Source organism: Periplaneta americana, chromosome 1, assembly GCF_040183065.1.
Source record: "Periplaneta americana isolate PAMFEO1 chromosome 1, P.americana_PAMFEO1_priV1, whole genome shotgun sequence".
Classification (NCBI taxonomy): Eukaryota; Metazoa; Arthropoda; class Insecta; order Blattodea; family Blattidae; genus Periplaneta; species Periplaneta americana.
The window spans coordinates 156411377-156439185 of NC_091117.1; the positions used below are offsets into that span (position 1 = coordinate 156411377).

At 36.6% G+C, this 27809-nt stretch overlaps 1 protein-coding gene across 2 annotated transcripts in view; it reads right to left on the minus strand.

The window, feature by feature from the left end:
• LOC138702883 (lysoplasmalogenase TMEM86A) overlaps positions 1-27809 on the minus strand; it is a 212970-nt gene that overhangs the window by 6861 nt on the left and 178300 nt on the right. For both annotated transcript variants that reach the window (XM_069830268.1, XM_069830260.1), the window contains exons 3-6: positions 26887-27080; positions 10915-11030; positions 5197-5307; positions 3232-3382 (exon numbers count right to left, since the gene is read on the minus strand). In XM_069830268.1, the coding sequence (XP_069686369.1) occupies positions 3236-3382; positions 5197-5307; positions 10915-11030; positions 26887-27080 (568 nt within the window). In that variant the 3' untranslated portion in view covers positions 3232-3235. The remainder of the gene's footprint in view (positions 1-3231; positions 3383-5196; positions 5308-10914; positions 11031-26886; positions 27081-27809) is intronic.

Consider the following 27809-nt stretch of genomic DNA (forward strand, 5'->3'; position numbering starts at 1 on the left):
CGTTTTTAATAACAATTTACAATCGGTAAGATTTTGAACTGCACAGTTTTACCATGTGAGTGTCAATGTGATTGTTTAGAATATGTGAATATTTTAATACTGTATATCAACAGAATGAAACTAAGAATATTGATTTAATGTTTGTGTGAATCTATTCATTTGGCATAATGTGTTGAATATTCCAGAGCAGTGTATATTGGAGAGTACCGCATTCTTTTGATCCGACAAATGCCGACGCGGTGGCCATATTTACTCTTGCAGAGACTCAATACACCGCAAGACTTGCGTAGGAACACAGGTTTCTAGTGTGATATTCCATCGTTATCAGGAAGAATGCCGTATTGTCGTGCAGTTAATCAATGTGTAATCAATTGCTGTTGTACTGAATTATCATTACAGCTTATTGACTATGCGGGTGACGTGAATATATTAGGAGAAAATACACAAACTATTAGGGAAAACACGGGAACTTTACTGAAGCAAGTAAAGCGATAGGTTTGGAAGTAAATCCCGAAAAGACAAAGTATATGATTATGTCTCATGACCAGAATATTATATGAAATGGGAATATAAAAATTAGAAATTTATCCTTCAAAGAGGTACAAAAATTAATATATCTTGGAGCAACAGTAACAAATATAAATGACACTCGGGAGGAAATAAAACGCAGAATAAATATGGGAAATGCTTGGTATTATTCGGTTGAGAAGATTTTGTCATCTGGTCTGCTATCAAAAAATCTGAAAATTAGAATTTATAAAACAGTTATAGTACCGGTTGTTCTGTATGGTTGTGAAACTTGAACTCTCACTTTGAGAGAGGAACAGAGGTCAAGAGTGCTTGAGAATAAGGTTCTTAGGAAAATATTTGGGGCTAAGAGGGATGAAGTTACAGGAGAATTGAGAAAGTTACACAACGCAGAACTGCACGCATTGTATTCTTCACCTAACATAATTTGGAACATTAAATCCAGACGTTTGAGATGAGCAGGGCATGTAGCACGTATGGGTGAATCCAGAAATACATATAAAGTATTGTTGGGAAGCCGGAGGGAAAAATACCTTTGGGGAGGTCGAGACGTAGATGGGAGGATAATATTAAAATGGATTTGAGGGAGGTGGGATATGATGGTAGAGACTGGATTAATCTTGCTCAAGATAGGGACCGATGACGAGCTTATGTGAGGGCGGCAATAAATCTCCGGGTTCCTTAAAAGCAATAAGTAAGTATAATTACTTAATATTTATAATTGAAAATATCAAGGTGGAGAAACGCGGATGTTGGAAACTATTCCAAACTGGTATATGGTATAATGCTGGTAATAAAAACAGTTCTTGATTTTCAAGAAATTGTCTTAATAAAGGGAACTTCAAATATCTTATGCTAGATAGATGCACTTAGGATGTGTTGGAAAATTTATTTTCTACTGTCCGTTCCTTAAATCCAATCCCGGATGCAATAGAATTCAAAAACTGCATTACGATTCATCAGTTTTTCTATATAAAAAAAAAAAAAAAACGAAGCATGAAAATTACGCAGTTTGCGATTCTGAACAATTAGTTGAGTTTCTAGGTACAGATGTAAGTAAACCCGAATCAGAAAGTCTGTTACATATACCCTTGTAAATTCATGTTAGATATAATTCTAAATGCAGAAAAATGTGAAACATTGGTAAAAAATGTATTGACACTAAAGGATTTGAAGTCTTTATTCATTAACACTTCAACTCATACGTTCTCATTTCGTTATAATATTTTTGAAAAAGTCTTATCACTATTTTAGGACTAGAATATAATTATTGTTAAGAAAATTGTCTGTTATAGCAAATGCACGACAACAATTTGCTAAATGTGGCGGTCGAAATGTTGGTGTGATAATTGCACTAGAAAATTGTCGATGTTATCCCTATTGAAATGGACATAACATAAATAATAAAGTGTTATCTCTCATGAGTCATTTCACTAGGACAATAATGTTTATTAATTCTTGTCTCCTGTGTTCCATAAATTACAACAACATGTATGATATCGCCTTTAATCACCATCGTTCTAGCATTACTGCTTATGCGTTTGTGCCGAGCAAGGAGTAAATATGGCTGCCGCTGTCGAGAATGCGGTACTCTCTAATATACACTGCTCTGGAATATTCTAAATATTAAGCAAATTTATCCACACACACAAAAGAGAACTTTATACATGAGGTTAATATTACTTTGTTACTACTTCTTGAACAATGAATGCGTTTTTCAGAAAATAGAGTGAACTTTTGCATATCATTATTATTATTTACTTATGGCTTTTAAGGAACCCGGAGGTTCATTGCCACCCTCGCATAAGCCTGCCATCACTCCCTATCCTGAGCAAGATTAATCCATTCTCTACCAACATATCCCACCTCCCTCAAATCCATTTTTATATTATCCTCCCATCTACGTCTTGGCATTTCCAAAGGTCTTTTTCCCTCTGGCCTCCCAACTAACACTCTATATGCATTTCTGGATTTGCCCATATGTGCTACATGCCCTGCTTATCTCAAATGTCTGGATTTAATGTTCCTAATTGTGTCAGATTATTATTATTATTATTATTATTATTATTATTATTATTATAATTATTATTACTATTATTATTATAGGTATTCGTGAATTTACATAATATTTTGGACATTTAAGATCATATTTCGAGTTTCCAGATCATAAATAAATGCATATTTTTAGAAATTATATCCTATTCTATTAATAACCAGCTTATATATCTAAATTATTGCTTGTTCGAAGTTATTCTTTCCTGATTTTCCTAATGCTATTAATTCATAATATTCAATATTTTATTTCTTTCTTGAATTTATTCAACTAATGAAATAATGTAATTTATTTCTGAATTATTATCTACCAGCTTTTTTAATAACTGTAACTTCGTGCTTACTTATTTGTAATTATTTTCTACTAAATTTTATTATACAGAACATCGCTATTGTGACATTTTTTATATCTTCAATTTTTTAAAGACAATGTGTCCTGAAACCTACAAATTTATTGTTCGTTCTTGCTGCATTTTTACTTTAATATATCATGCTGGTGGTGGCGGTGGCGGTAGTGAATATGTGGAATAACAGAGAAAACCGACTTCCCCCCCCCCCCCAATCTTGCAGACTAGTTTTCCAAGACCAGTTTGCACATGAAATTCAAGAGCTCAACTGAACCACATTGAAAGTTAGTTGTGATGGACATACAGAGTTACTGCAATGGAATCGCCCTTCGGATCTTCGTCCCTGCCTTGCCAGCCAAAGCATCAGCTTGTGCCTTGTTGTAACTTGCTTTGGAGTCCACCACACTGAGAGCGATTCCAAGCTGTGCAGCATAGTAGGTTATCATGATGAGTGCCTGAAACACAGATTGAAGATAAGGCAACATAGTTTTAAATATTTACACTAGATATGACTTCTGTATAGATGCTTTCCGGTTGCTCACACAAATGTGTTAAATTAAATATTTTTAGAGTGCTTATAGGCACCTTACTAAACATGCTGTGAGCTGAAAGAAAAAGTAAAATATCCAATAACTATATAAAATACAGAATCAGTGCTGTTTTAATGTATGGGCGAGCTTGGTGGTCGCTGGGGGCCTCAAAATGATGACTATAATAATAATAATAATAATAATAATAATAATAAATGCTTACTATCGGCACTGCCATTCTCGAGAATAAGGTACTGACATTGTCTTTTTTTGCAGATGGTGTAATGAAGAGCTCGGGATGGGGGGGTGAGGAAGGAAGCTCAGAATAGAGACTTTCTTTCTGATAATAGATACTTTGATTTCTAGCTCAGAACTTCATTTTTTTTTTGCATGTGTTGGATAGTTCAGAAATTATTAGTTTCATAGTACAGTAGAACCTCTATTATCCGTGGTAATGAAGGGGGCGGAGTAAACTGTTAATCGAAAAAATCGGATAATCCGTACTATAAAAAGTGTTCATAAACTAAGTGCATAATACTGTTTCGTCATTTCCCCCTGGTCTTTTATTTTAACATACTAGGTAGTGGGTCATACGTTCACTAATTTAAGTCTAGTTTTCAATGACGGGTTTTTAATGGCCAAGGAAACTCCTTATGACAGTTGTCTGTGAAAAGATAGGAATAGGAGAGGTCTCATGTTGTAGATTTACAAATTTGGTGCACTTTATATTTTGTTTTTCATTAAATCGAGCACAGTTGTAATTCCTAACTTGTATTGTGATGAGACAGTTCCTCATTTCCTACCTACCACTGAATTACTTGCACTTTTTTTTCGTAGCAAACATGTTTTCTTTTGACACCTGTGGAAGCCATTTTGCATAGAAATTAGGCAGTACAACCATTCGAAGAGTACATCATACTGCATAAGGGCAAAGGTTTGTGAAAACACTCTAGAAAAAAAATTCGTACTAATATAATGTACAGTACTCATTTTTCTGCAAAACAAAGAGCAAGAGAGAAAGACAGTCGGATAATCCACCGGTCGGTAATACGGTGACGGATAATCGGGGTTTTACTGTATTATGAAAACCTTGTAAGCTTTTTTAATGGAGATCTTATTTCTGCAGAATTCATATCTGAATAATTCTGAATGTCACCACTTTCCTGCATATCTGAAATAATTGAATATGAAATTTTTGCTGGAGATAATCATAATTATGAAGATCTTAATATTCATAATCATAACCTATACAGTTATATGAAAAGAAATATATCATTAATAATAATTAGAAAACAGTAAATTGTCTGTATTTTGTAGAAATATAAACTTAATAAAATATTAATTACATTAATATTATGTTGAACCATGTCCCAACATATGTCATTCTTTGTCCCAAGATACATCACCCTGATGTACCTTGTATGTAGCACTTTAGGAAAATTTAACAATTTCTATACAAAAAATTATTTAATTGAAACCTTTTTTTTTTTCTAAGATACTATACACTTAAAAGACACTGTTGTTAATAATAATAAGTTATAAAAGCTTATACAAAAATTGAAATTTAAAAAACTGTCTCTGAGTACAACAGCTTCCCCTAATCCAGAAACTAATTTACAGATAGCTGTCTATAAGCTAAATGACATAATGAGCAAATATAATATGAACGATTTAAGAACAGAGATTAAAGTAATGGTATTTGAAGGAAAAACCATAAGATGTAAACTAACGTACTGTACCTGTGAATGAGGAATAGGTATATGAAAATGGTGGAATCCAATAAGGGCGTCTGAGACTGCAAATAAGATACCACCAGCACAAGAGCACAGCTTTGTCCAAGTCCACAGTTCCTAATAAAAAAAAAAAAGGAGAGAAATATTACCATTGATTATTTGTTAAAACAATTACTGTTAGGACAAGATTTCTTAACAAATGACCTATACACACTAAAAAAATCCTGGAACATTAAATTTATTTTCTTGAACCAAGAAAGTTTGTAAGGGCCGTATTCATAGACATTCTTAGCGTGGGCTTCCGGTGGATGATCGGCGAATTAACATTTTTTTGTATTCATAAACCAGTGTTAGCAATATGATATGATATGAATCCTGTACAAGTAACCAGTTGATAGCCGGGGCTAGTTTAGCATGATCGTAGGGTGGGCTAGCGAAATGTCTATAAATAGCATTCTAAATCTCTATGTGAGCCATTAAATAATACAGTTCTTTTATGATATCTCTGCCTCTGTGCAACATCACAGTTTGCAGTGAGGGGAAGGGAGATAGCAGAAGTTTGCAATGATTTTTAATGCTCTGATGCCCAAGACCAAGGTAACCACTTGAAATTTAGCAGTCACTCACTGGCAGAGATATAATACTGTTGTCACAAGTTATTTTGAACCTTACACCTCCTAGGTCTATCTTTCTAACTGCTCAGTGCGGCATGTACTTGTCGATGTAATGACAGTAGCTCGAAAATTATAAATTATGGTGTATTTAACAACACTCGCAATGCCGAGGTTATATCAGCATCGCCGGTGTGCCGGAATTTTGTCCCGCAGGAGTTCTTTTACATGCCAGTAAATCTACTGACATGAGCCTGTCACATTTATACACACTTAAATGCCATCGACCTGGGCCGGGCTCGAACCCGCAACCTCGAGATGCTCAAATTTTGTGTCTGGGTCTGTACACATTCTTATAACAATATTTTTCAGGCTAATTTCAATTTATATTAATTTACAATTAGGCACAATCCATATCACTATCATTAGGCCTACTGCCTTTGTCTCTTGGTCCAAAAATTAATTATTATTTATTTTCATCAGTGAAATCATCCATTCTCCCGGCCTTCTGTAGGTATTTTTTCTCTAATGCAGTGACGTGTTTGCAGTCCTTACTCCAATCCTCTGCTGTCCTTTCATTTTCAAGATTTCTAAGTTAGACAAAGTAATGTCTCCAGTCATGGTGTGCTCGAATGTAGTGTTTCACCTTATCCCAGGCCAACTCAATCGAAATGAGGTCGCAGTTGTAAGAAAGTAAATTAAGGACTCTGTGACATTCATTCATTCATAGTGTTCTGCCCAAGGGGAGGTCTTTCACTGCAAAATCAGCATTCTCTAGTCTTTCCTATTTTCTGCCTTCCTCTTAGTCTCCACATATGATTCATATATCTTAATGCCATCTATTATCTGATATCTTCTTCTGCCCTCAACTCTTCTCCCATTCACCATTTTCTCTACTGTACCCTTCGGTAGGCAGTTTCTTCTCAACCAGTGACCCAGCCAATTTCTTTTTCTCTTCCTGATAAGTTTCAGCATCATTCTTTCTTTACCCATTCTTTTCAACACAGCTTTGTTTCTAATTTTTTCTGTCATTTCACAGACTCCATTCTTCTCCATATCCACATTTCAAATGCTTCTAGTCGCTTCTCTTCACTGCGTCGTAATGTCCATGTTTCTGCCTCATACAATGCTACATTTCACACAAAGTACTTCATTATTCTCCTCCTTAGTTCTTTTTCCAGAGGTCCACAGAAGATGCTCCTTTTTCTATTAAAAGCTTCCTTTGCTATTGCTATCCTCCTTGTGACTTCCTGACTGCAGCTCATGTTACTGCTTAAGTACACTCCAAGTATTTGAAGCTGTCCACTTGCTCTACTGTCTCATTTAGAATTCGCAAGTTTACCTTCTTTACTTTTTTTCCTATGATCATGGTCTTCGTCTTGTTTGCATTTATCTTCATCCCATATTGCTCACAGCTGTCATTACCATGTACAATATTTCGAAAAGCTTGTCTACGTGGTATTCCTTTGTCTTGGGTATATCGAGGCTTACCTTGCCCGATCTGAGTTCGATTTTCGTCGAAGTTCTCCCATTTCCCCTCACCATTTTCAGAATTCCTTCTAATATTTCACAGTCTCCCTCTGTCTGCGAGGTCCCAGCCAGGCTTCGGCAGAAATCTAAATTGAGACACAGTAGGAAGCTTATCAGCTATTTAATGACACTATCAACTGCGTGGAAGTTTAATATAAATCAATGTATATGGCACCTGCGCGAAAGACGAATTGGCATTACATCAGGCATGTCAGAAATCAGACACTGAAAGTGCAATGTATGTGCACGGAACGCCGGTCTGTGCAGATTGTGTCATTCACGTGTTGCTCTTACCAGCTCTTAGCAGGAGGGATGTACAACAATCTATTCTGCGTTTCTAGTGTTCAATTAAATTGACATTTGGACATTATAAACATACTTAGCAGAAGGAAAAAAACAGTTATTGTCAGTGTCTATATTTGACAATAATTGTAACACAAGAACAATAGACTTGCTCAGTTACAATTCACAAAGCAGTCGTTTGTAAAGAATCATTTATTTACATGATTTGTATACAGTATTTGAAGAAAATATAAATATTGCAGTAATTTCGAAACAACAAAAAACGAACACAGTATTTCATTTTACGTAGTAGGTACTGATTATTTCAAAGTAATACTCTTTCATTGTTCCTCAAGCATTATTGGGACCATTGGTGCACAAATGTTAAAGAAAATATTTTACTCCTAATTACATGCAATAGGACATTGTGAGGCTTTTACACTGGAATCATTTCCTTGCTGTATATTAATATAAATTCACATTATTATTAATAAATTGGATAAATTAAGCTTGAATTTAAATTTATATATAGTTTATTTGGAAAGCGTTGAGAGCAAGTATCAGCAAGTTGGGAGTGTTACTGAATTGAGTTAAAAGAGTACTTCACAAGCTGTGAAGCGAGGACATTTTCTTTATGTCAGGTTTAAAGATTTATTAACGTAAGTATATTAAGACAATATAGTAACGTGAGATGGAAAATTCGCCATTATGTATTATTTTTCCAGAAAATTTTTCCGCCTTACAAATAGTTGCTTCCTTCCTTCCCTTACAACCTCAAGAGCCTCACATGTATTCTTCACTCAATATTCTCATCACTTATCAGCTTATCAAATAAAAGTTGTAAGTCATCTAACCATTGATGGCTGTGTTAGTACAGACTCCAAAACCACATCATTATCATGTTTGTCTTGCCGTGAGAGTACTAATTAAGAAATAAGAACTGGCTAATATCACATTTTGAGAACTTTACTAATCTGATTTAAATGCTCACATCACTATTAGGTCAACATGAGGTGATGAAAGCCTTTCATTTTAAAATAATTACTCTTGGCTGAGGAAAACATCATAACAGTTACGTTATATGATTCGTGATTTCTCTTCTTCGTTATATCTGTGGACTCCTCACTTTATTTTTCATAACGCATTCACAATCACAGCTCAATGAGCACCCGTACTGATCTGTGTTACTGAAACCAAAGCTGTTCTGCTATTGCAGGTAATGTACAGCCCTGTCGCGTTCCCCTCCAAGCCGATTCACTCCCTCCAGGTAGGGGAATAGGAACTGCACATTGCACAGAGACAAGTGGACAATGTGCAGGGTTTTGACATGCCTGACTTACATGGACTCGCCTAAGAGTCTTGCTGGGGGGGGGGGAAGTGTTTGAACAGTACGCTCTATGAGTAAGCAGTCGCCCGCACACACAGAAGCCCCCACTTTGAAGTCTCAGAAAGAAGCTCGCGCATGTTGGTGCCACGAGTTTGCGATCAGGCTCCCTATACTATGTGATTTTGAGGTTATAAAACCTCTTGTTTATTTTCATGTACCTTTTTGATAACAGTGATCTATGGAGTATAGTGGAAGTAAATAATCTTTAATATCTTGATGTGTTAATGAATATTTCAATAGTACTTATTAAGCCGTGTCCATTATGATTTTTTGGAGCATTTAAATTCACGTTGAAGGAGACATGAAAGCAAAACGTCTGAACATGTGTAGGATGTTTTCTTGGGACTTAAGATTTTGTTTCTAGTGTAAATAGTACACACTTGATTTTGTTCAAGAGCAGTCACTGCATATAACATAGCACCACAAAAGCAATGAAGTTTAGTGACACAAGTAAAAATTCAAGTGATTCGGGAAGTGATTTTACTAGATTAGTCAGAAGGAAGGTCAGTGCCGAGAGGAGAAGTGAAATTGTTTCTGAGTGCAAGGGCTGAAATGGTGAGAAGTGAAGAGAAGAAAAAGAAAGACGAGTTTATAACAGAAAAGGGTGAAGTGGATGTTTCTGGTCCAGAGGACATATTAAGTAAAATAAAATATGAATTAGAGGAGCATAATAGGAAGTTAAATAAGACAATAGAGAAAATGAAAATAGGTGAGGAGTATGGCGTGGGAGGCTAGCTAGGATAGCGATGTATAATATGTAGAAAATTAGTGAGATCTGAAAATGGAATGTACACAAGAAACAGACATAATAACGAACATATTGGACAATGGTGTAACATGTTTTAGTAACAAGTATTATTAGAAACAGTGTGTGTTCGATATAGTCTAAGTGAACTGAAAATCAAGAACGGAGTGATAAAAGTGTCAATTAAGAATGAATTGGAGGAGTGTAATAGGAAGTTAAGTAAAACAATAGAGATAATGAAAATAGGTGAGGAGTATGGTGGGGGAGGCTAGCTAGGATAGCGAAGTATAATATGTAGAAAATTAGTGAGATCTGAAAATGAAATGTACACAAGAAAAGACATAATAACGAACATATTGGACAATGGTGTGGTATGGTTTAGTAACAAGTATTAGGAATAGTGTGTGTTCTATATAAGTGAACTGAAAATGAAGAACAGAGTCGTAAAAGTGTCAATTTTGAATAATCTAAATTAAGTTGTTAGGTTTTAAAGGTGGGAATACTGATCGATTTAAATGGGGTCGAAAGTTAAAGTAAAGAACGTCTACAAAAGGTATATCTGTAATGAATGTAATTGTGGCACCGGATACAAAATTGTGAGGTCCACGTTACATGGATGTAGATGTTGACATCAAATATATCATATTATATATTGTATCATATCATATCTCACATATATCACATCTCATACTGTATCATATCATATCATAATATCATATCCTATCTCATACTGTATCATATATCATATCCTATCTCATATATCATATATCTCACATATATCATATCTCATACTGTATCATATCATATCATATCATATCATATCATATCATATCATATCATATCATATATCATATCACATCATATCTCATATCATATAATACAGCACGTCCATAACTGATCTAGTGGCATTTGATAAAGCTGTGTAGGTGTAGCTTACATATAAACTTCAAGTTTTATTATTGTGTACTTCTCCAATGAGAAATAATTATGTAAATATTCTGAATCGGATCCACTCTAAATCACCTCCGGAATAAGCAGGTACAACTTCGTGAGTTAATCTTATAGCCTACTGATCTGAATCTTATGCGAGAAAGTTTTACAGGAGATTTAGAAATGCGTGAAATTTTAAATTGAAGCCATAATAACACATCAGTGACTGAAGAACACACCTCAAAGAACTGTACTCGTGCCATCGCCCTCCACACCATGGTCATAAGCAGGATGCTGTACAAAGGTACTCCAGCCACCAGCACTTTCTGAAGACCTGGCATTAACAGCACCACAGCTGCAACATACATCAGTGCACTTAGTTCTGAAACCCAACTCATCTTTCAATCAGTCTTGAATTGAAACATTTATTCTGGAGAAGGGGAGGGAAGCATACATTTAAGTGTCATAAAGATATTGATATAGATTATAAAATAAAATCATCATCTTCATCATCATCCTGTGATCGTGCTCCTTTTGGGAGGCTGATAACAAACAGACCATGTACAACATGTTAGGCAGGGTTGCTAGATGTCCTGATTTGGCGGGACATGTCCCGATTTTCATATAAAAATCCTGAGTCCCGCTTCGATTCCAGGCGGGATGCAAAAAGTCCCTCCATTAGAAAATTAACATCAGTTGCATAATTTTATCGTTATCTAGTAACTATTTTTTACTCGGCCTAAATAATAATTACATTAAATTTAAATTAATTTTTTTAACAATGTAGATTTGCACATTGGAAAAAAACTAATATTTTGGCAAGTGTAAGGTTTGTGACAACGAATTCAGTTGTGAATATAATATTTCTGAAAATTTAAAAAGACACGTTCATCAGAAATGCATGGCACAGAGAATGGAAAAAAAAGTTTGTTGAAAATGCTAAAGTAAAGTGATAAATATGTATATAAGCTCCGAAAATGTATACTGTATGTTAAATGATGGGTTTAGAGCGGTAATATGTCAAGACGCAAAATAAATATGAATTTAGCTATCAATAAATTTTATGTCATTGTAATCAATGAAAAACATTGAAATTTAAATATTTTGTCACATGTGATGTTATCTTATGGAATTTGTGCTTTACAAATAAACAGCTGGGGAAATCTATGAGACAGAACTACTATTAAGTCATTGAGTTAATAATAACGAGAAGAGGAGAAAATGCAAAATAATGCCGTTACAAATACAACTTATCACCGCAGTCTCATGCTTAACATTCGGCAGGTCTTTGAGCGGCCTTGTGAGTAGGTAACATTCGGCAGATCTTTGAAATGTAATTGTATTATTGTTTTCAATTTCTTATGTCGCCGCTCCAATCACTCGCCTCAATTTCAGTGTTGCAACCAATAAGCTGCTTCCATTATGAAATGACATCTACTTGTCTAATCCACGTGGACTAAAACCGGAGTTCCAATTTCTTGTGCTGAGGACGAATATTAAGGTAGCCTATGTGATTAAAAATTATTATTAAAGAATTATTGTTAAGAGTTAAGAATGTCAACGTACTCGTATATGAAACAATAATAATAATAATAATAATAATAATAATAATAATAATAATAATAGCCATTTAACAATATAACAAACTAGTGCTTATTCTTATCGCGGAAGTAGACGTGACAACGTGACGCTTAGAGTGAAACCTACAGAGCAACAATTGGTCGGCAAAATTATGTTTTAAAAGCACACCGCACGTTATTGTATGATGCCGGCATGTTAAGCATGAGGTTTTATTTGGGGGGGGGGGGGAGTAAATACTGAAGCAGCTATGTTTCTGGCTTACCAAAAGAAAACGCTACATCAGAATCTTAGTTCATGGGCGGAGTTATGGGGGGGGGGGCATGCGGGGGCACTGCCCCCCCCAAACTTGTCTGAATTTTTTTTTTCTACTAACGTTAGAAAATAATGAATTCGAAAGATCTTTTTTGCTTTTGTTTATGATTAAATTTCTGTTCTTAAATTGATGAATGTGTCTGGACTATAATACAGTATTTATTTTAGATTTCTGAATGTATAAGAATTTCTATACCTCATTAGAGGAATGGAAGCACTGTAATGTTTCTTTTGTAACAGCCTGTACAAGTCTGCGGATGTTCAGGCCGCCACTTGGAGAAATATGAATAACATACAGCACAGCAATGCAGAAAAAAGAAAAGTGATCCCGGTATAATGTGTAAACTTAAAGTCGAGATTAAATAAAATAATTCGAGTTTGCATTTCAATTACGATATCTTCAGGAAAGTAAACTTTATATAAAAAAAATTCTGTTAGCACTGTTACGCAGTTTTATTGATGTATGCATGTGTTTCTGTACGAGAGAGAAAAAGAGGGAGATTGTTTTAAGTTATGCCCTATTATAATTTGTAGTAAACCTAGCCTTATACAACTCGGTCCGAAACATCGCGGATGTGGATGTAACACTGTAAGAAACATGCCCTCGAAAATACCTTTATTAAATAATCATATTCCGATATATTGTACCACGGTCAAGCTATAACGGGGGGAAGGAGGTAAATGATGTCCCCCACAATCTCGTTATATGGGGATTGTATGGTTTTGCTTCCCCCCCCCCCCCCCCCACACACACAAGGAAACCGTTCTCTCTCCGCCTATGTCCTAGTTCTCTGTTGTTTGTAAGCAGCCACTTATCCTGCGATGATTCCGTGAACTCGATACTTAAATAATACAGCTAAAAGATAGTCGGTGGTCTACATCCGCTAGGAATGACGAAATCCTGGTCTACGAGGTCTTGAGGTTTTGTCACACGACCGATTGTTAGGTTAGATGAAGACTTCTACAGAAGAAAGACAGCTGCGAGTAGTGCAGAGCTCTGCCCCGAGCAATGACTGCAGTTAGCGCGCTAATAACGCAATTTGCCTACAGTTAATAGTACGTTTCACGCATGGACGTATCGGTTCTGGAGATCTCTGCCTCGCATCTTCCAAAGAACAGCGTAGTCCACCGCTGTGAAGTAACGGTTAGCATGCCTGACCGTAAATCGATCGGGTCCGGGTTCACATTCTGGTTGGGACAAGTTACCTGGTTGGGGTTTTTTCCGGGGTTTTCCCTCAACCTCAACACCAATTACCTTTCGTCTTGTTTCTCTTATCTATACTCTAACCACAACGTAAATATCAGATTACTTATCTGTGGCATGCTAAGCATACCTCTTCATAGAACATCTTGTTATTCATCATCTTTTACAGTATCCACCTCGCGACAATGGAATTTCTTGTCACAAAGTATTAGGGGCTGCAAGACAATAAACAATTTAAAAAATAGCTTAAAGGATAACCTTCTTAGCAGTTCACTCTAATTATACTGACAGCGGTCACTATATGGTAACTTCTTTCTTTAGACATCATCCTGATAGCGCTGTATTTTCAAAATTGTCTCTCAGTAATCTCTTCCTATTATCTAACATTATTTGAAATATATTAACATTCTATGTATTTTAGTTTAATTCTGCTACACAGTTTGTATTTCATTGTTTAATTAATAGTTCATAGTATTTTACTGTTTAATTCATAAGTAACTCTTGTATACACGTAACTTTTATCTAAATCAAATTGTTGTATTCTTTGTAGCTTGTAAGTTCATACATAATATGTATGTTTTTTTTTTGCTGGTTGTGTGGAAGAGAATGCCCTACGGCCTTAATTCTGCCAACTAAAATAAATCATCATCATAATTATTATTATTATTATTATTATTATTATTATTATTATTATTATTATTATTATTCCGCGCCGTGGCGTCGTGGTCTAAGGCATCCTGCCTAGGACTTGCGTTACGGAATGCGCGCTGGTTCGAATCCCCATGGGGCAAGAAATTTTCTCATGAAATTTCGGCCAGTGTGTGGGACCGGTGCCCATCCAGCATCGTAATGCACTTGGAGAGCTACAATAGGTAGCAAAAATTCGATTTCGCAAACCAGGTATAACGGCTGGGGGGAATCATCGTGCTAACCACACGATACCTCCATTCTGGTTGGATGATCGTCCACCTCTGCTTTGGCATGTGGACGTGAGGTCAGCAGCCGGCTGGTCTGTCTTGGCCCTTCATGGGCTGTAGCGCCATGGATTTACTTTACTTTATTATTATTATTATTATTATTATTATTATTATTATTATTATTAAGAGCAAATGCTGGGTAACTTTCGGCGCTGGACTCTGGACTCATTTCGCCGGTATTATCACCTTCATATCATTCAGACGCTAAATAATCACAGCAGTTCATAAAACGTCGTAATATAAACCACTTAAAAGAAAAAAGGACGGTGTTTGGGGTTGTCTCCACGTTGTGGAGTGATGTGAGCTCTGAAGCCCTGAAGCCCTGACGGATGCTGGAAAGTGAGCCGTGGATCAAATGCCGGTCTTCAGGAGGTAAAGTTGACTTCTGGAGTCTTCGTCCAATAATCCTCTCACACTGACGTTCTTCATCGCCTAGAGATGCTTTCTGGCATGAACGGGTCATGTGACGATCGCGCAAGGCCTGGAGGACCAAGAACCTGTCATCCCTGGAGGGTGTAGACCTCCAATTGTCCGGTAAGTATCGAGTTGTTACCATAGGACATATTGGACGCATACAAACTAAGTATTGACACTAGCAGAACGATAACTCTCGTAACTTTTTGCGGAATCAGAGGAATTCCGTATAAAAAGTTGAGAAAATGTTTACTTGTGACAGAAAATGTTCTAGATTTTGATTATCATCAGTAGAGGGGCTGTCCCTCAGTTGCAAAATTAAAATAATAATAATAATAATAATTGTCTACATGGCCGTAGGCTGGAATCACAGAACACACAGCTTGGCATATCGTAAAGAAAACGACTTTGGTAGAATTTTGAGACCTCTTTATATAGTATTCATTTAAAAAAATGTTCAACTCATCTTCGTCTACTCAAAAAGTCCCTTCGAAAGTAATAATGTTTCCTCTATATTGGTATTTTTCATGATAATTCGATTAACTATTTTCCACCGTAGGCAGTGCTGTCATGGAGGCCATACGGGGTCATACATCGTATGGGAAACTACAATTTTTTTAAATTAATCATATGGGGAAAATAAAATTTTGTCTGTATGGAGCCATACAGCATACGGGTGCCTAAGTTTTGTACGCGGAGATCTATACAGATCTTAGATCATCTCTTGCTGTTCCTAATGTATTTTGTTTGATGTTCATGAACAAAAATCGTCCACCTCTGCAGCACTGGAATCCAGAATTATATAAAATAATGGTTGAAAAACAAGAAGTGCTGCAAATATACACTCCAAGATTCATCGAGACAAGTGTGCATCTACGGTGGGGCTACATGGTGTATTCTTTAAATCAAGCTTGTTGTACAGGGACATCATTTTATTTTTACTTCAATTTTTATTATACCTGAGTTTTTGAATGTACTTCACTTCCACCCCCTCTACTAGTAAACTTCCAACCGCTCTCCACACAGAACCAAGCGTAGGCCTATACAGTCAAAGTCGCCTTACGGTCTTAGTAAACACAAACAGTACTGAGTTAGTGAGTACAGTACGTTCCAGAAATATGTTCGCTTTCAATATTAAATCATATTCTCGCACAGATACTGTCATCCGTTTTCCTATGTCGCATCCCGGTTTCCCCCCACCCACTTCTGCCTTCCCTTTCTGACTGGGCTGTCTTAGCTCTTTTCTGAAAACATTAATTTCTGTTAGGAATTGGACGTCTACGTAATATTATACAACTGTTTAAAATAACTGAAATAAAAAGGCCTCGTTAAGTAATTAACTGCCACTTGATTTCCCTCCTTTCTACGACCCTCGACAAAACCACTTGAACGGACAATAAATAGCATGTCTGTATAATTTTATCTTTTCAGATCGGGCAGAAGTGAAGATGGAATTTACAGTACGTAAGGTACTCTTTTGTAGAGTAGGTACAGAATTATTTCAACATGAGTTAGTAGTACGAAAGACGAAACTGGTAGGCTAATTGGAATTAGGTACAATAGTCTATAGTGCGATAATATGCAAAAAAAGAACTGAAACCTGTACAGAAGTGAACGGCCATCATTTTCAAAATTGTGTTTAAATATCCATATTATGATTATTTTTCAATTTAACTTCATTCTCTACATTGTACACTAATGTGCTATAGATAGTATAATATGCGCTGCATAATGAATACGTCCGAACGGACAGCTCAGTTCGAGAGTAAAAACACTTATTGTTAATATTTTACTGTATTTTGATTAAAGAAAAGCCTAATGAAAATTATCAAACTCAAAATCGCGATATTTCCTACTTTACGTAAATGGATGAACTACTTTTCATCCCTCCTATACCTAGTAAAGTGATTTGTTTGTATCTTACGCCAGTATCATCGAACTCCAGTGGAAGGGGGTATCAAACGGTGTTTCCGGTTCACAACCTTTAAGCCAAAGGTATAGGCAGGTTAATATTAGAAATGTTAGTAAAAATTGAATGATGTCCCTGTACAATTCAAATGTAAAGCAAAACAATTTCTTTACTTCTTTAATATTAAAAAATCATTAAATGATAGTCGGAGAGATAGAGAGAGGAGAGTAAAATATATTTCAAGGGAAAAAACAAAGGAGTGGGGCGTATGGCCAAGAAAAAAATTACCATGACAGCACTGACCGTAGGTATAATATAACGCTTCTCTTACATCGCAAGATGAGCGCATTTTCTGTTTTACGTCTTGCACAGTTAGGTCTACCGCAAAATCGGCAGTTTCTAAAACATGTTTAGCGAAAAAAAATGCTTACAAACAACTAAAAACTGAATACAAATGCATCTTACTTGTGTTACAAGAGATGTTCATAGTGTCCTCTTTTGCTTCAATGCATTTTTGACTTTCTCCGAAGATTTTTATGAAATATCCGACTAATCTCTTCTTGCGAAATGTTCAAAATGACTTGCCGAATATATTCTTCTACTTTTTCATAATTTATAACAAACAATCGCTGCAATATACTATGCACCATTCTCAAGCGATTTAAAAAACACACACACTAGCTTCCACTGCACTACGCACGAATGAGTAATCCCTTCAGTGTTCTCAAATTAGAAAAAATACAGTGGCTTGCACTACACTACACACGAATGAGTAATCTCTTCAGTAGCCCATAACAGACTGAGATGAACTGCAAGTATGCAACGGCCATCAAACGCCCTTGAAATTCGGCGCTTACTGTGGAAGGCTAAGTTTTTGTTCGTCCTGCGGCGTCATGTGCGTTGGACTCTGTACTTCAGAATATCAGTGTTACTTTGTATTTTAACAGGATTAATTAAGCATCTTACAGGTGCAGTTTTAAGGTTGCGTGAAAGCCCGGTCATGGGACGAATTCGATCTGAGCATGAATGTTCTTTTCCGTTGTCAGTGCAATATTCTGTCTTGTATTATGAGGCTCGGCGTTGTGTTGACTCCAGTGTGTTCATCTAAGTTAAACCTCTATAGCACAACGTGAAAGAGAACAGCCAACAAATAAAATTAGTGTCACAACTAAGAATCTCAAGGCTATGGAAAATTTATGACGTCATTTAATTACACTTATATTTCAGTCTTTATGTGTTGTTTACCGTACGTCAGACTAAACTAGCGAAACTGTATTTTTTAAGTACCGGTAATATTAGTAGTATTTCCCTACAAGAACATGATTATTCAACCAAATTTATTTTATTTATGTATCAACTACGAGGTTATTTAGCGTCGATGGAATTGGTGATAGTGAAATGAGATTTGGCGAGATGAGGCCGACGATTCGCCATAGATTATCTGACATTTTCCTTACGATTGTGAAAAACCTCGGAAAAAATCCAACCAGATAATCGGCCCAAGCGGGAATAGAACCCGCGCCCGAGCGCAACTCTGCATCTGCAGGCAAGCGCCTTAAGGCTGGTTCACAATAAACCGGGAACGTAAACGAGAACGGAAATAATGTTAAAATGAATGTATTTAAATGTGAGCGTTCACAATAGTTAATTGTGAATGCTCACATTTGAATACATTTATTTTAACAATATTTCCGTTCTCGTTCTCGTTGTCGTTTCCGTTCCCGGTTTATTGTGAACCAGCCTTTAGCCGCAGAGCTACGCCGTGGTTCAACCAAATTCTGATCACTTCTAAATGTAATAAAATATTCTGAGTATATACTGCCAAGTTATTTTTTGGCAAGCGTTGCTCTTTGTTAAAATAGAAAATAAAACCTCCGTATAAATACTTTTTGAATAGTATGGGAATTGGTGATAGTGATATGAGATTTGGCGAGATGAGGCTGCGGATTCACCATAGATTACCTGACATTTGCCTTACGATTGGGGAAAACCTCGGAAAAAACCCAAGTAGATAATCAGCCCAAGCGCGAATCGAATCCGCGCCCGAGCGCAACTGCGGATCGGCAGGGAAGCGCCTTAGCCGACAGAGCTGCGCCGGTGGTTCAATGAAATTCTGATCAATTCTAAATGTAATAAAATATTCGGAGTGTATACTGACAAGTTATATTTTGGTAAGCGTTGCTCTTTGTTAAAATAGAAAATAAAACCTCGTATAAATACAGTATGTACAGTCTTAGAAAAAAAGCATTATCGCACAGATGCGCATGATCAGAGAAAGTGTGACCTGGATCACAAGAAGAGGACTAGTTGAGGTAATAAAATTAGTTTTGTTTCGTTGTACATATGTCTGATCATGCGCACTGCCTTCTTTCTAGGACTTCTAAAGTATCTGTGCGACAAAACTTTTTTCTAAGACTTTACAGGATTTCACAAGCTATACCACATGTAACGTCAAAATAAGTAATATCGTCGAAGAAAGAGTAGTAATTACTGCGGGGGGAACCTATGCTGAAGTTTGGTATCATTGTGCTCATAATGCTCATATATATGAACATGTTGGCAATTTCAGTCTAATGGGTCTAACAAAATAAATGGTCTGGCTGGTTGGCTTTTCGAGAGCCGGACCCTTGCACAATGTTTACGTTGGCTCATTGTGCGCACTATATTTGCAATGATTGCCCAAGTCTGGCAGTGCTATTCATGAACCCGATGCTGACAGGTGGGTCATCCTGCCTTAGCCCTGACAGAAATAGGTCCAGTCCTCGGACGAATACATGATAAGCTCCAAGACCTGGATCCTTGACCTCAAGCCCTTCCTATATCAACATTGGCAACCCGTACTACCCCCACCACAGCCTATTTATAACCATTACAGATGATAGATGAAATTGGGGGGCGAGGTGGAGAGTGTTGATGGAATAAAAGAAATAAATGAGATTGTCCCGAGAAAAACTCTCTGCAACATCTGATATTTCCGTTGCAAATTCCACATCGTGACCTGGGCGTAAATCGAACCGGGTCGTCTGAGTGGAAGATCAGCGAAGAGTGGTCCAAGTGGATTATACAGCTCTTTTAGGTGGGTCGTTTAACCTAGCACAAGTGGTCTTTTGCGTTGACGTCACGCTGCAGCAAAATAGGGACAAAACTGCTGGAAGGTTCAATGGCTAGCATGGCGGCTGTACAAGTTGTTGTCTGTGCTACTCTAGCAAGATTTTGCGAAATTTCCGTACTGTCATCTCGTTCAAAGAAAAGAGAGCATAAACAATTCATTTCTTGAACCAGCAGTAATAACTGATCCGTTGACATGTTCGCTCATAAGCCATTAACATATTGTTTTTACGTTGTGCTCATTACAAACAATACCGGTACAGCAGAACACACCGCCATGACACAACAGTGCACGATGTTATTCGTCTGCTAATTCCCGCCATATACAAGAACCAATTAGATTCACTGATGACGTCGACCTGGTTGGCGAGTTGGTATAGCGCTGGCCTTCTATGCCCAAGGTTGCGGGTTCGATCCCGGGCTAGGTCGATGGCATTTAAGTGTGCTTAAATGTGACAGGCTCATGTCAGTAGATTTACTGGCATGTAAAAGAAATCCTGCGGGACAAAATTCCGGCACATCCGGCGATGCTGATATAATCTCTGCAGTTGCAAGCGTCGTTAAATAAAACATAACATTTTTTTTTTTTTCACTGATGACGGCTGATGGATACTATCACCACCTCTGCAAGCTGATGGAATCGGTGCGACACCGGTGGAGCATCAGTGACGACATCGTTGAAATTCGGAAACCGTGATGCCATCAGATTGCTCAGCGTTGAGATTCGGAATACGCTCATACACACAAACTTGGATATACTTTACCCTTAGTCTTAATGAATTCTTAAGAGTGGCTTTGATGATACAATTTTTCTTAAATAAAGGTGTAGATTAATTAACAAATAAATGTTTGTTGCGTAAATAATTAATTTTTATTTTAATGTTTGTAAATTGAATACGAGTTTAAAGTGAAGTTAAATGGGTATACATATTAAACTTATACGATGTGTTGTGATTGGGGGAGACACGAAGCAAATGACCATTGGAATCGCAACTGTCTTGAAGGGAACAGCTGTTTCGAGTTCGAACTGGTGCTGATGCGTGCAGTTAGTGATCTGCGGGAGTTAGATGGAAGTTCGTGTGCTCAGCGTTTGGGACTTCAAAACTGTTCGATATATTACTGGCAGAAGGTAAAATAAAGTAATGCACTTGTTAGTTTATTTAAATTAGAATTAAAGTCTCGTTATCTAGTTATAAAGTTTAACTTATTCCGTTCTAAAAGTCTTAAAAAATTTGTCGAAGCAGGAGCAGTCTAATTCTGAAGATCCTAACTGCGTAGCTTATTAAAACTGAGCGTTTCCTTAATTAATTTCATTATATTTGTTTGCAATAAATAGAAATATATGCACAGATTATGTTAAACAATTATCAGACTAATTTACTGAAGACTTAATGGCCGATTTTCGTATGGATAATGCTAAAATAACTACCTTAAGACATTACATAAAAGTGAAAGAAGAATAATGTGTTTAATTAAAAATCATACAGTATTTCTTCATGTTGAATTTTATCTTTCAGTAGTTTAAATATTTAGTATCAGCATGGGTTTTCAGACAGATTGTCCTCCAATCAAATTACATGATGGAATGACTAAGTAAGAGGAAAATTTGTGTTTCATGCATTTCATCTGCTGCTTAAGTTTATTTACTACATCTGGAAGCAAGACTAATTGTAGAATAGAATCATTCTTTCAATAGTCACTCCATTCGACGCTAATGTAGTATGCATAACATTGTACAACATGAACATATTTTCCAGCTCAATGCAATGTGATGTTTGTTTCCATGTGTGCTGAATGCTGAAATACTTTTTTCGAAGCCTATCAACCAATAAACTAGAGTTCCTCTTTTTTATTTTATTTTATTTTATTTTATTTTTGTAACCGCTCCATCAGGGAGCGTGTGGTGCGTGAACTTAGACAGCTAGTGCATTTTTTCAGCTTTGACATATTTTGTGATATTTTTTCGGTGTATATTGTTTGAGAAATGTCGACATTGTTCTGTTACTCCAAATATTTGGAAACGTCAGGGGGGTCTTGTATTTACCTTAGCATAGTTCAGAACATTACGCTGTGTTGCGAGATTTGTGTCCGCATTTGTTATTGAATTCGACATTACGTTCAGGATTCATGACGTCACACTTAATAAAATTCATAGCCATGATGTCGCATAATTGTATAAATTCTCCGAACTTATTTTGTTGTGTATGTGGTGAATTTCTACGAAGTCTAAAAAAAAAAAAAAAATCGGGTGAAACTAGAGCACGGTTAGTTCTGGTTATTTCGGAAGTGAAAATCCGTCATTACACTATCTATTACAGACCAGTACTGACAACATCACAAAACCAAAACAAACAAAAAAATACCAGCCTTTGCCCAGCGTATATGCAAGGCAAACAAAAGTCTAAACTAACCTAACCTAACCTGTCACGAATTAGTATATTCAAGTCATAGTGTGAAACTTTCGTCATGTCACCAGAGTTATGTTGATATGACTGAGGAGAGAGCTCTAACACTTGAAGGTATACAGTATAAACGAAGTACGAGGAACTAACTCAGCGCTAGTTTAGCCAAAAATCGTTCGATGAAGAATTCTATTTAGATGTGAAGTGAATGATGGGGGAGAAAAGTGGGCATCCCATGTTCTCGGTATTTGAGAGGTTCCGATGTTCTGAGAGGCCATTTCTCAGACTATTATTTCTGTTTAACGCGGGTTTCTGGCGTTTCTTTCAAAAACAAACCTTCAATAGTGCATAGTTTATCCAGATTTATCTTCACCCAAAGGCACGTTAAGCATGATTCTCTTCTGATTCCTGAAAAATAGACTTGAGATAAGGAAATATTTAATACTCCCGTGGGGTTGAAACTTTCTTTACTTCAGACTCTTATTCTGAGTTTCTAGGTTTCGAAAAGCTCCATTTAATTTCACCATCAGAGTTAGACGATCTCGCAGGAGATTTAAATCTCAAATCTCAGAAAAAAGCCAAGCTGAACTAGTATAATCCTTTCTACTATAAGGATGGCATCATCTAAAGTATCTGTCTGTTGAAACAAGCATCATATTTTGCTAAAAAAAAAAAGTGAACTTCTTTATTGTAGTGACGTAAATTGTGTTTACAACTCAGGTTGGAAAAACATTTCTGATGTATGGCGTCTCTTCCTACATTCCTCTGAGTAAAGTCTAAAAACCATATTACTACTGGGTATACAATGGGTTCAGCTATCTCTATCGGTACTACAGTGATTTACACCATAAATCTATACTATAAATAAATCTGTAAAGGTAAAAAGGTAAAGGTAACCCCGTAACATGCCATGAAGGCACTTGGGGGGCATGGAGGTAGATCCCATGCTTTCCATGACCTCGGCACTAGAATGAGGTGGTGTGGTCGGCAACACGCTCTGACCGCCTTTTACCCCCGGGAAAGACCCGGTACTCAATTTTATAGAAGGCTGAGTAAACCTTGGGGCCGTTCTGAAAGTTTGGCAACGAGAAAAAATCCTGTCACCACCGGGGATCGAACCCCGGACCTTTCAGTCCGTAGCCAGCTGCTCTACCAACTGAGCTACCCGGCCGCCCTAAATAAATCTGTAACCGAAATTTTTCTGTAATTTTCGATTTTGCAAGAATAATTGGTGTTAACATGCATAATTAACTATAGCCTAGGCCTACTAAGACCAAAAATCGAGTTTTTGAAATTGTTGTAATTTTTTGTTTGTATGTCTGTCCGTCTGTCTGGAAGTTTGTTAACTTTTCACTCGTCGGTATAGCATTGGCCTTCTGTGTCCGAGGTTGCGGGTTCGATCCCGGCCCAGGTCGATGGTATTTAAGTGTGTGTAAATGCGACAGGCTCATGTCAGTAGATTTACTGGCATATAAAAGAACTCCTGCGGGACAAAATTCCGAGACGCTAATATAGGCTAACCTCTGCAGTTGCGACCGTCGTTAAATAAATCATATTTTCTTTAACGCAGGCCTACTGTACCGCCACTTATGCAGTGAGCGCCAGACATTTGAACTCCCTCCGTACCAGGCTATATTTCTCGATAAATTCAGTGTGACAAAAATGCGAAGCCTGGTTATTACAATTATTGTCATCGTCATTATTATAATTACCATTAGGCCTATTATTATTATTATTATTATTATTATTATTATTATTATTATTATTGATGTGCTTTGAATGATACTCATTATTTGTAATACTAGAAGCAATGTTATGACACTTATAATCAATATTGGAAAAATAGTAATTGAATTCTGAAGCAATTTCATGTTTTTTATGTAGAATTTTACAGTTTGAAGACAATATTTCATTGATGTAAAAAGGTTTTTTATTTGTATCCATATCTGTTGCTTCAATACTTGCCAGAATTTTAGAGACTTTTTTATTGGTTTCTAATCTCTCAGAATAGTGAAATAAAATCTGTTTCGCAAAATCTTAAACTTTAAGAGAATTGATGAGTAGGAATAGGCAGTATGGTTCGATTCTTGTTTCGAAAAATAACTTAGTATTGTAAATTGTCACAATTCAGCAAATAATAGTCTCTATTTATTTCTGGTAAACGGTACTTGATCATATTTCCTGCGCGCTTGAGATACAGCATCTCAGCATAAAAATGATCATAATCAAAATTATCACCATTATCACAATAATGATAAATCATACAATTTTGATGGGGTCAGATTACTTCTTGACCTGTTCTGTTCTTACTAGAGATGAACAACGAGCGAGAATGCAAGATTAACAGCGCCCGCAAAGCCGAAAACCCGCACGACAGTATTGCCTGTCGTTGACTACTTGCAAGCAAACGTTCCAAAACATCGGGACTTCGGGAGTAATCAACTCTCGAACGTCAAGCAGCCTTGAATCGTCAGTTGTTTATACCAAACTGAACTTTTATTTGTTTTGGAAACTGTTATATATGTATAAACAATCAAATAGCCTATTTGAAACATCATCTCTACCTTTCAGTGTAGTAATCCGTTCCCCAACCTTTATATAATTACTAGGCCCTTATTAAAAGGCTAGGAAATTCTTTTTCGTTTGAGAACAAGTATACAAACTCAAGTAAAACAAAACGTTTTATTTAACGCTATGTTTTATGTTTCCTAGAAATTCAAATTTAGTTCAGATTTTATTTTATTTATATAACCATAGGTAATATCTGATAGTAGAACCAGAATATTTTGTTAACTGTGATATTGTTTTCTTTTGTATTTTTGTATCAATTAAACGTCTCTAATGTTATTTATTTCAATTATGTATGTTATTCAAAGTTACGAAATCTTTCCACGTCAATCAAATGCTATTTCGAGAATGATGAGCAAGACTCGAAGCGCACGAGAATGACGAGACGAGACTCGAAAGTCAAATGCAATCAATACAGCGAGCGAGAGCGGCAATTAGTTTCGTTCATCTCTAGTTCTTACTCTTCCAAAGTCGTTTCATAGGCCCCCCCCTCTCTTATTTTTATTTTGAAATATAGCTTTTTAAAATTCTGAATACTGTAGTTTCCTGTCATTCTCTTTACATCTCGAAACAATCTTGTTTTATAATTTTCTATTTCTTTTCATACTAGAATTATTTTCGGTTCTTCTACAACCTCCTCATAATTTTTACAAATATGATCCATCTAAGGGTAACCTGCTGTTTTTCTCATGTATTTAATTTATTCTGCTCTTATTCTTAACGCATCTGCTTTTCTGATTTATGAAATTCGACAATGGTGAGGATAATGCTCTTTAAAACCAAGGTGATCATCTGCGTAATACTGCAGTGCTGATTGAAAATAATCAACCCATTTGATGGACACAAATCCCATCTTAAAATATGAGTAGCCTACTTACGACCAACAATTTTACGAATGTCAGAGATAAGAACTTTAGTGATATGGAAGGATCTCCTTGATATTTGTCAAACATTTGACAAGATGTCATCACAGTCTAGTATAAACAGTCGCGAAGCTCAATACGTAGTAAATATGCAAACATTAGATAGTTGCTCACCACTAGGATCGCTAATATCGCCTCATTACAGGCAATGCAAAATAGAACCGTCACAGTCTATTGTTTCTAGCACCCTCAAAACTCAAGCTTCGTGACTGTATATAGTAGACTGTGATGTCATGTTTATTGTTGATGAATCCGGTTGAGAAAATAGTAAATTTAATATAGTAGCCAATGGCGTGACCTATGGTTTAATTAACGGTACTCGTGCTCAAAGGTTGCGTTTTGGCTTGGGTTTGTAGCCCGCTTGGGGTAATTATCTGGTTGGGTTACCACAATTGTAAGGCGAATATTGGGTAAGTTCATGGTAAATTCTGGGACTCGACTCTCCAAAATATTATATTGCTATACCAGCAATCCTAATGATGCCATGTAATAGAGCAGTTGATGAAGCGTATTACTCGACCAAGGCCAGTGGAGTCCTGCAACCCGGAGCCGTGGCGCTACTGGTCCTGCGTTCGTAATACCGCATCGCTATAGTTCACATTATGCCAGCGGCTTCACTCGCCTCGGTCGAGTAATAGACAGCACATAAAACATATACTATCAATTTAAGCCGGATGCAAGATTTGACCTTTGGCGATGGAGAGTACAAGAGCATTTTGAGTTTTTAAGAATGGACTCTGAAGTCCTATAGTCCATGAAATTATTGATGACAATGATGAAGATAATAATAAGTAGTGGTGGTGATGTGCTTACCTGACGCACAGAGCAGGTAGAGGACTGCGCCCAGCGTCGCGTTGAGCGGCTTGAAGCCGAAAGCTGCCGTATACATAACCTGTGCCACTCCGAACGCCGCCATTCCGTGCATGAAGTAATGTGGCCATACCAGCAATGCATCGCCGAGACAGGAGAACAGCAGGCCTGTGAGGATGCGACGAGAAAATGTGTATCTACGAGAAAAAATAAATTTATTATGTATACAGGGTGTATCAGAAGGTAAGGTCAATCGTTATGGAAAGTCTAATTTTCTGCAAAAAGATGTTAATACAATTTTTCTGAATTCGTCCCAGTTTTTGAGTTGCATGATGATAAACGTTCTTTTGTCATAGTCTTTGAACTCATTTCTCGTTTTATTTCGTCAAGTACGTTCTATTGTGATAAAATGTACTGTGTTCTTACAGCCTATAACAAGTTTCTCTAACTTGTGATTAGGGATGTTCCAATTTGTTGGCTGGCGCGGTCTCCAGACTTGACAACTGGAGTTATATCTGTGGGATTCCATAAAGAAACGTGTCTACAGTTCTGAGATATCAAATGGAGATTCACATAGCTGCAGCGCAGATAAGACAGCAGGGAGTACAGAACTTGCAATGCGATATTAGACTTGTGTGTACGTGAGAATTTTCAACATTTGCTCCGTTACAATACTTTAATGATACACCAGAGTAGTACATGCTTATTCAAGTACTTACTATGATTATTTAGCAAAATGAAATAAACGGGTCCATAGAGTATGACATTCATAGGGAAGTTTATCATCGTGTAACTCGAAAACGGGGAGAAATTCGAAAGAAAAAAAAATTAACGTATTTTGCAGAAAATCAGATTCTCAGTCACTCAAGGGGAGAGATGCACCATTGGCCTGCAAAAATTTAGTGAAATTCATTTTTTTTATTATA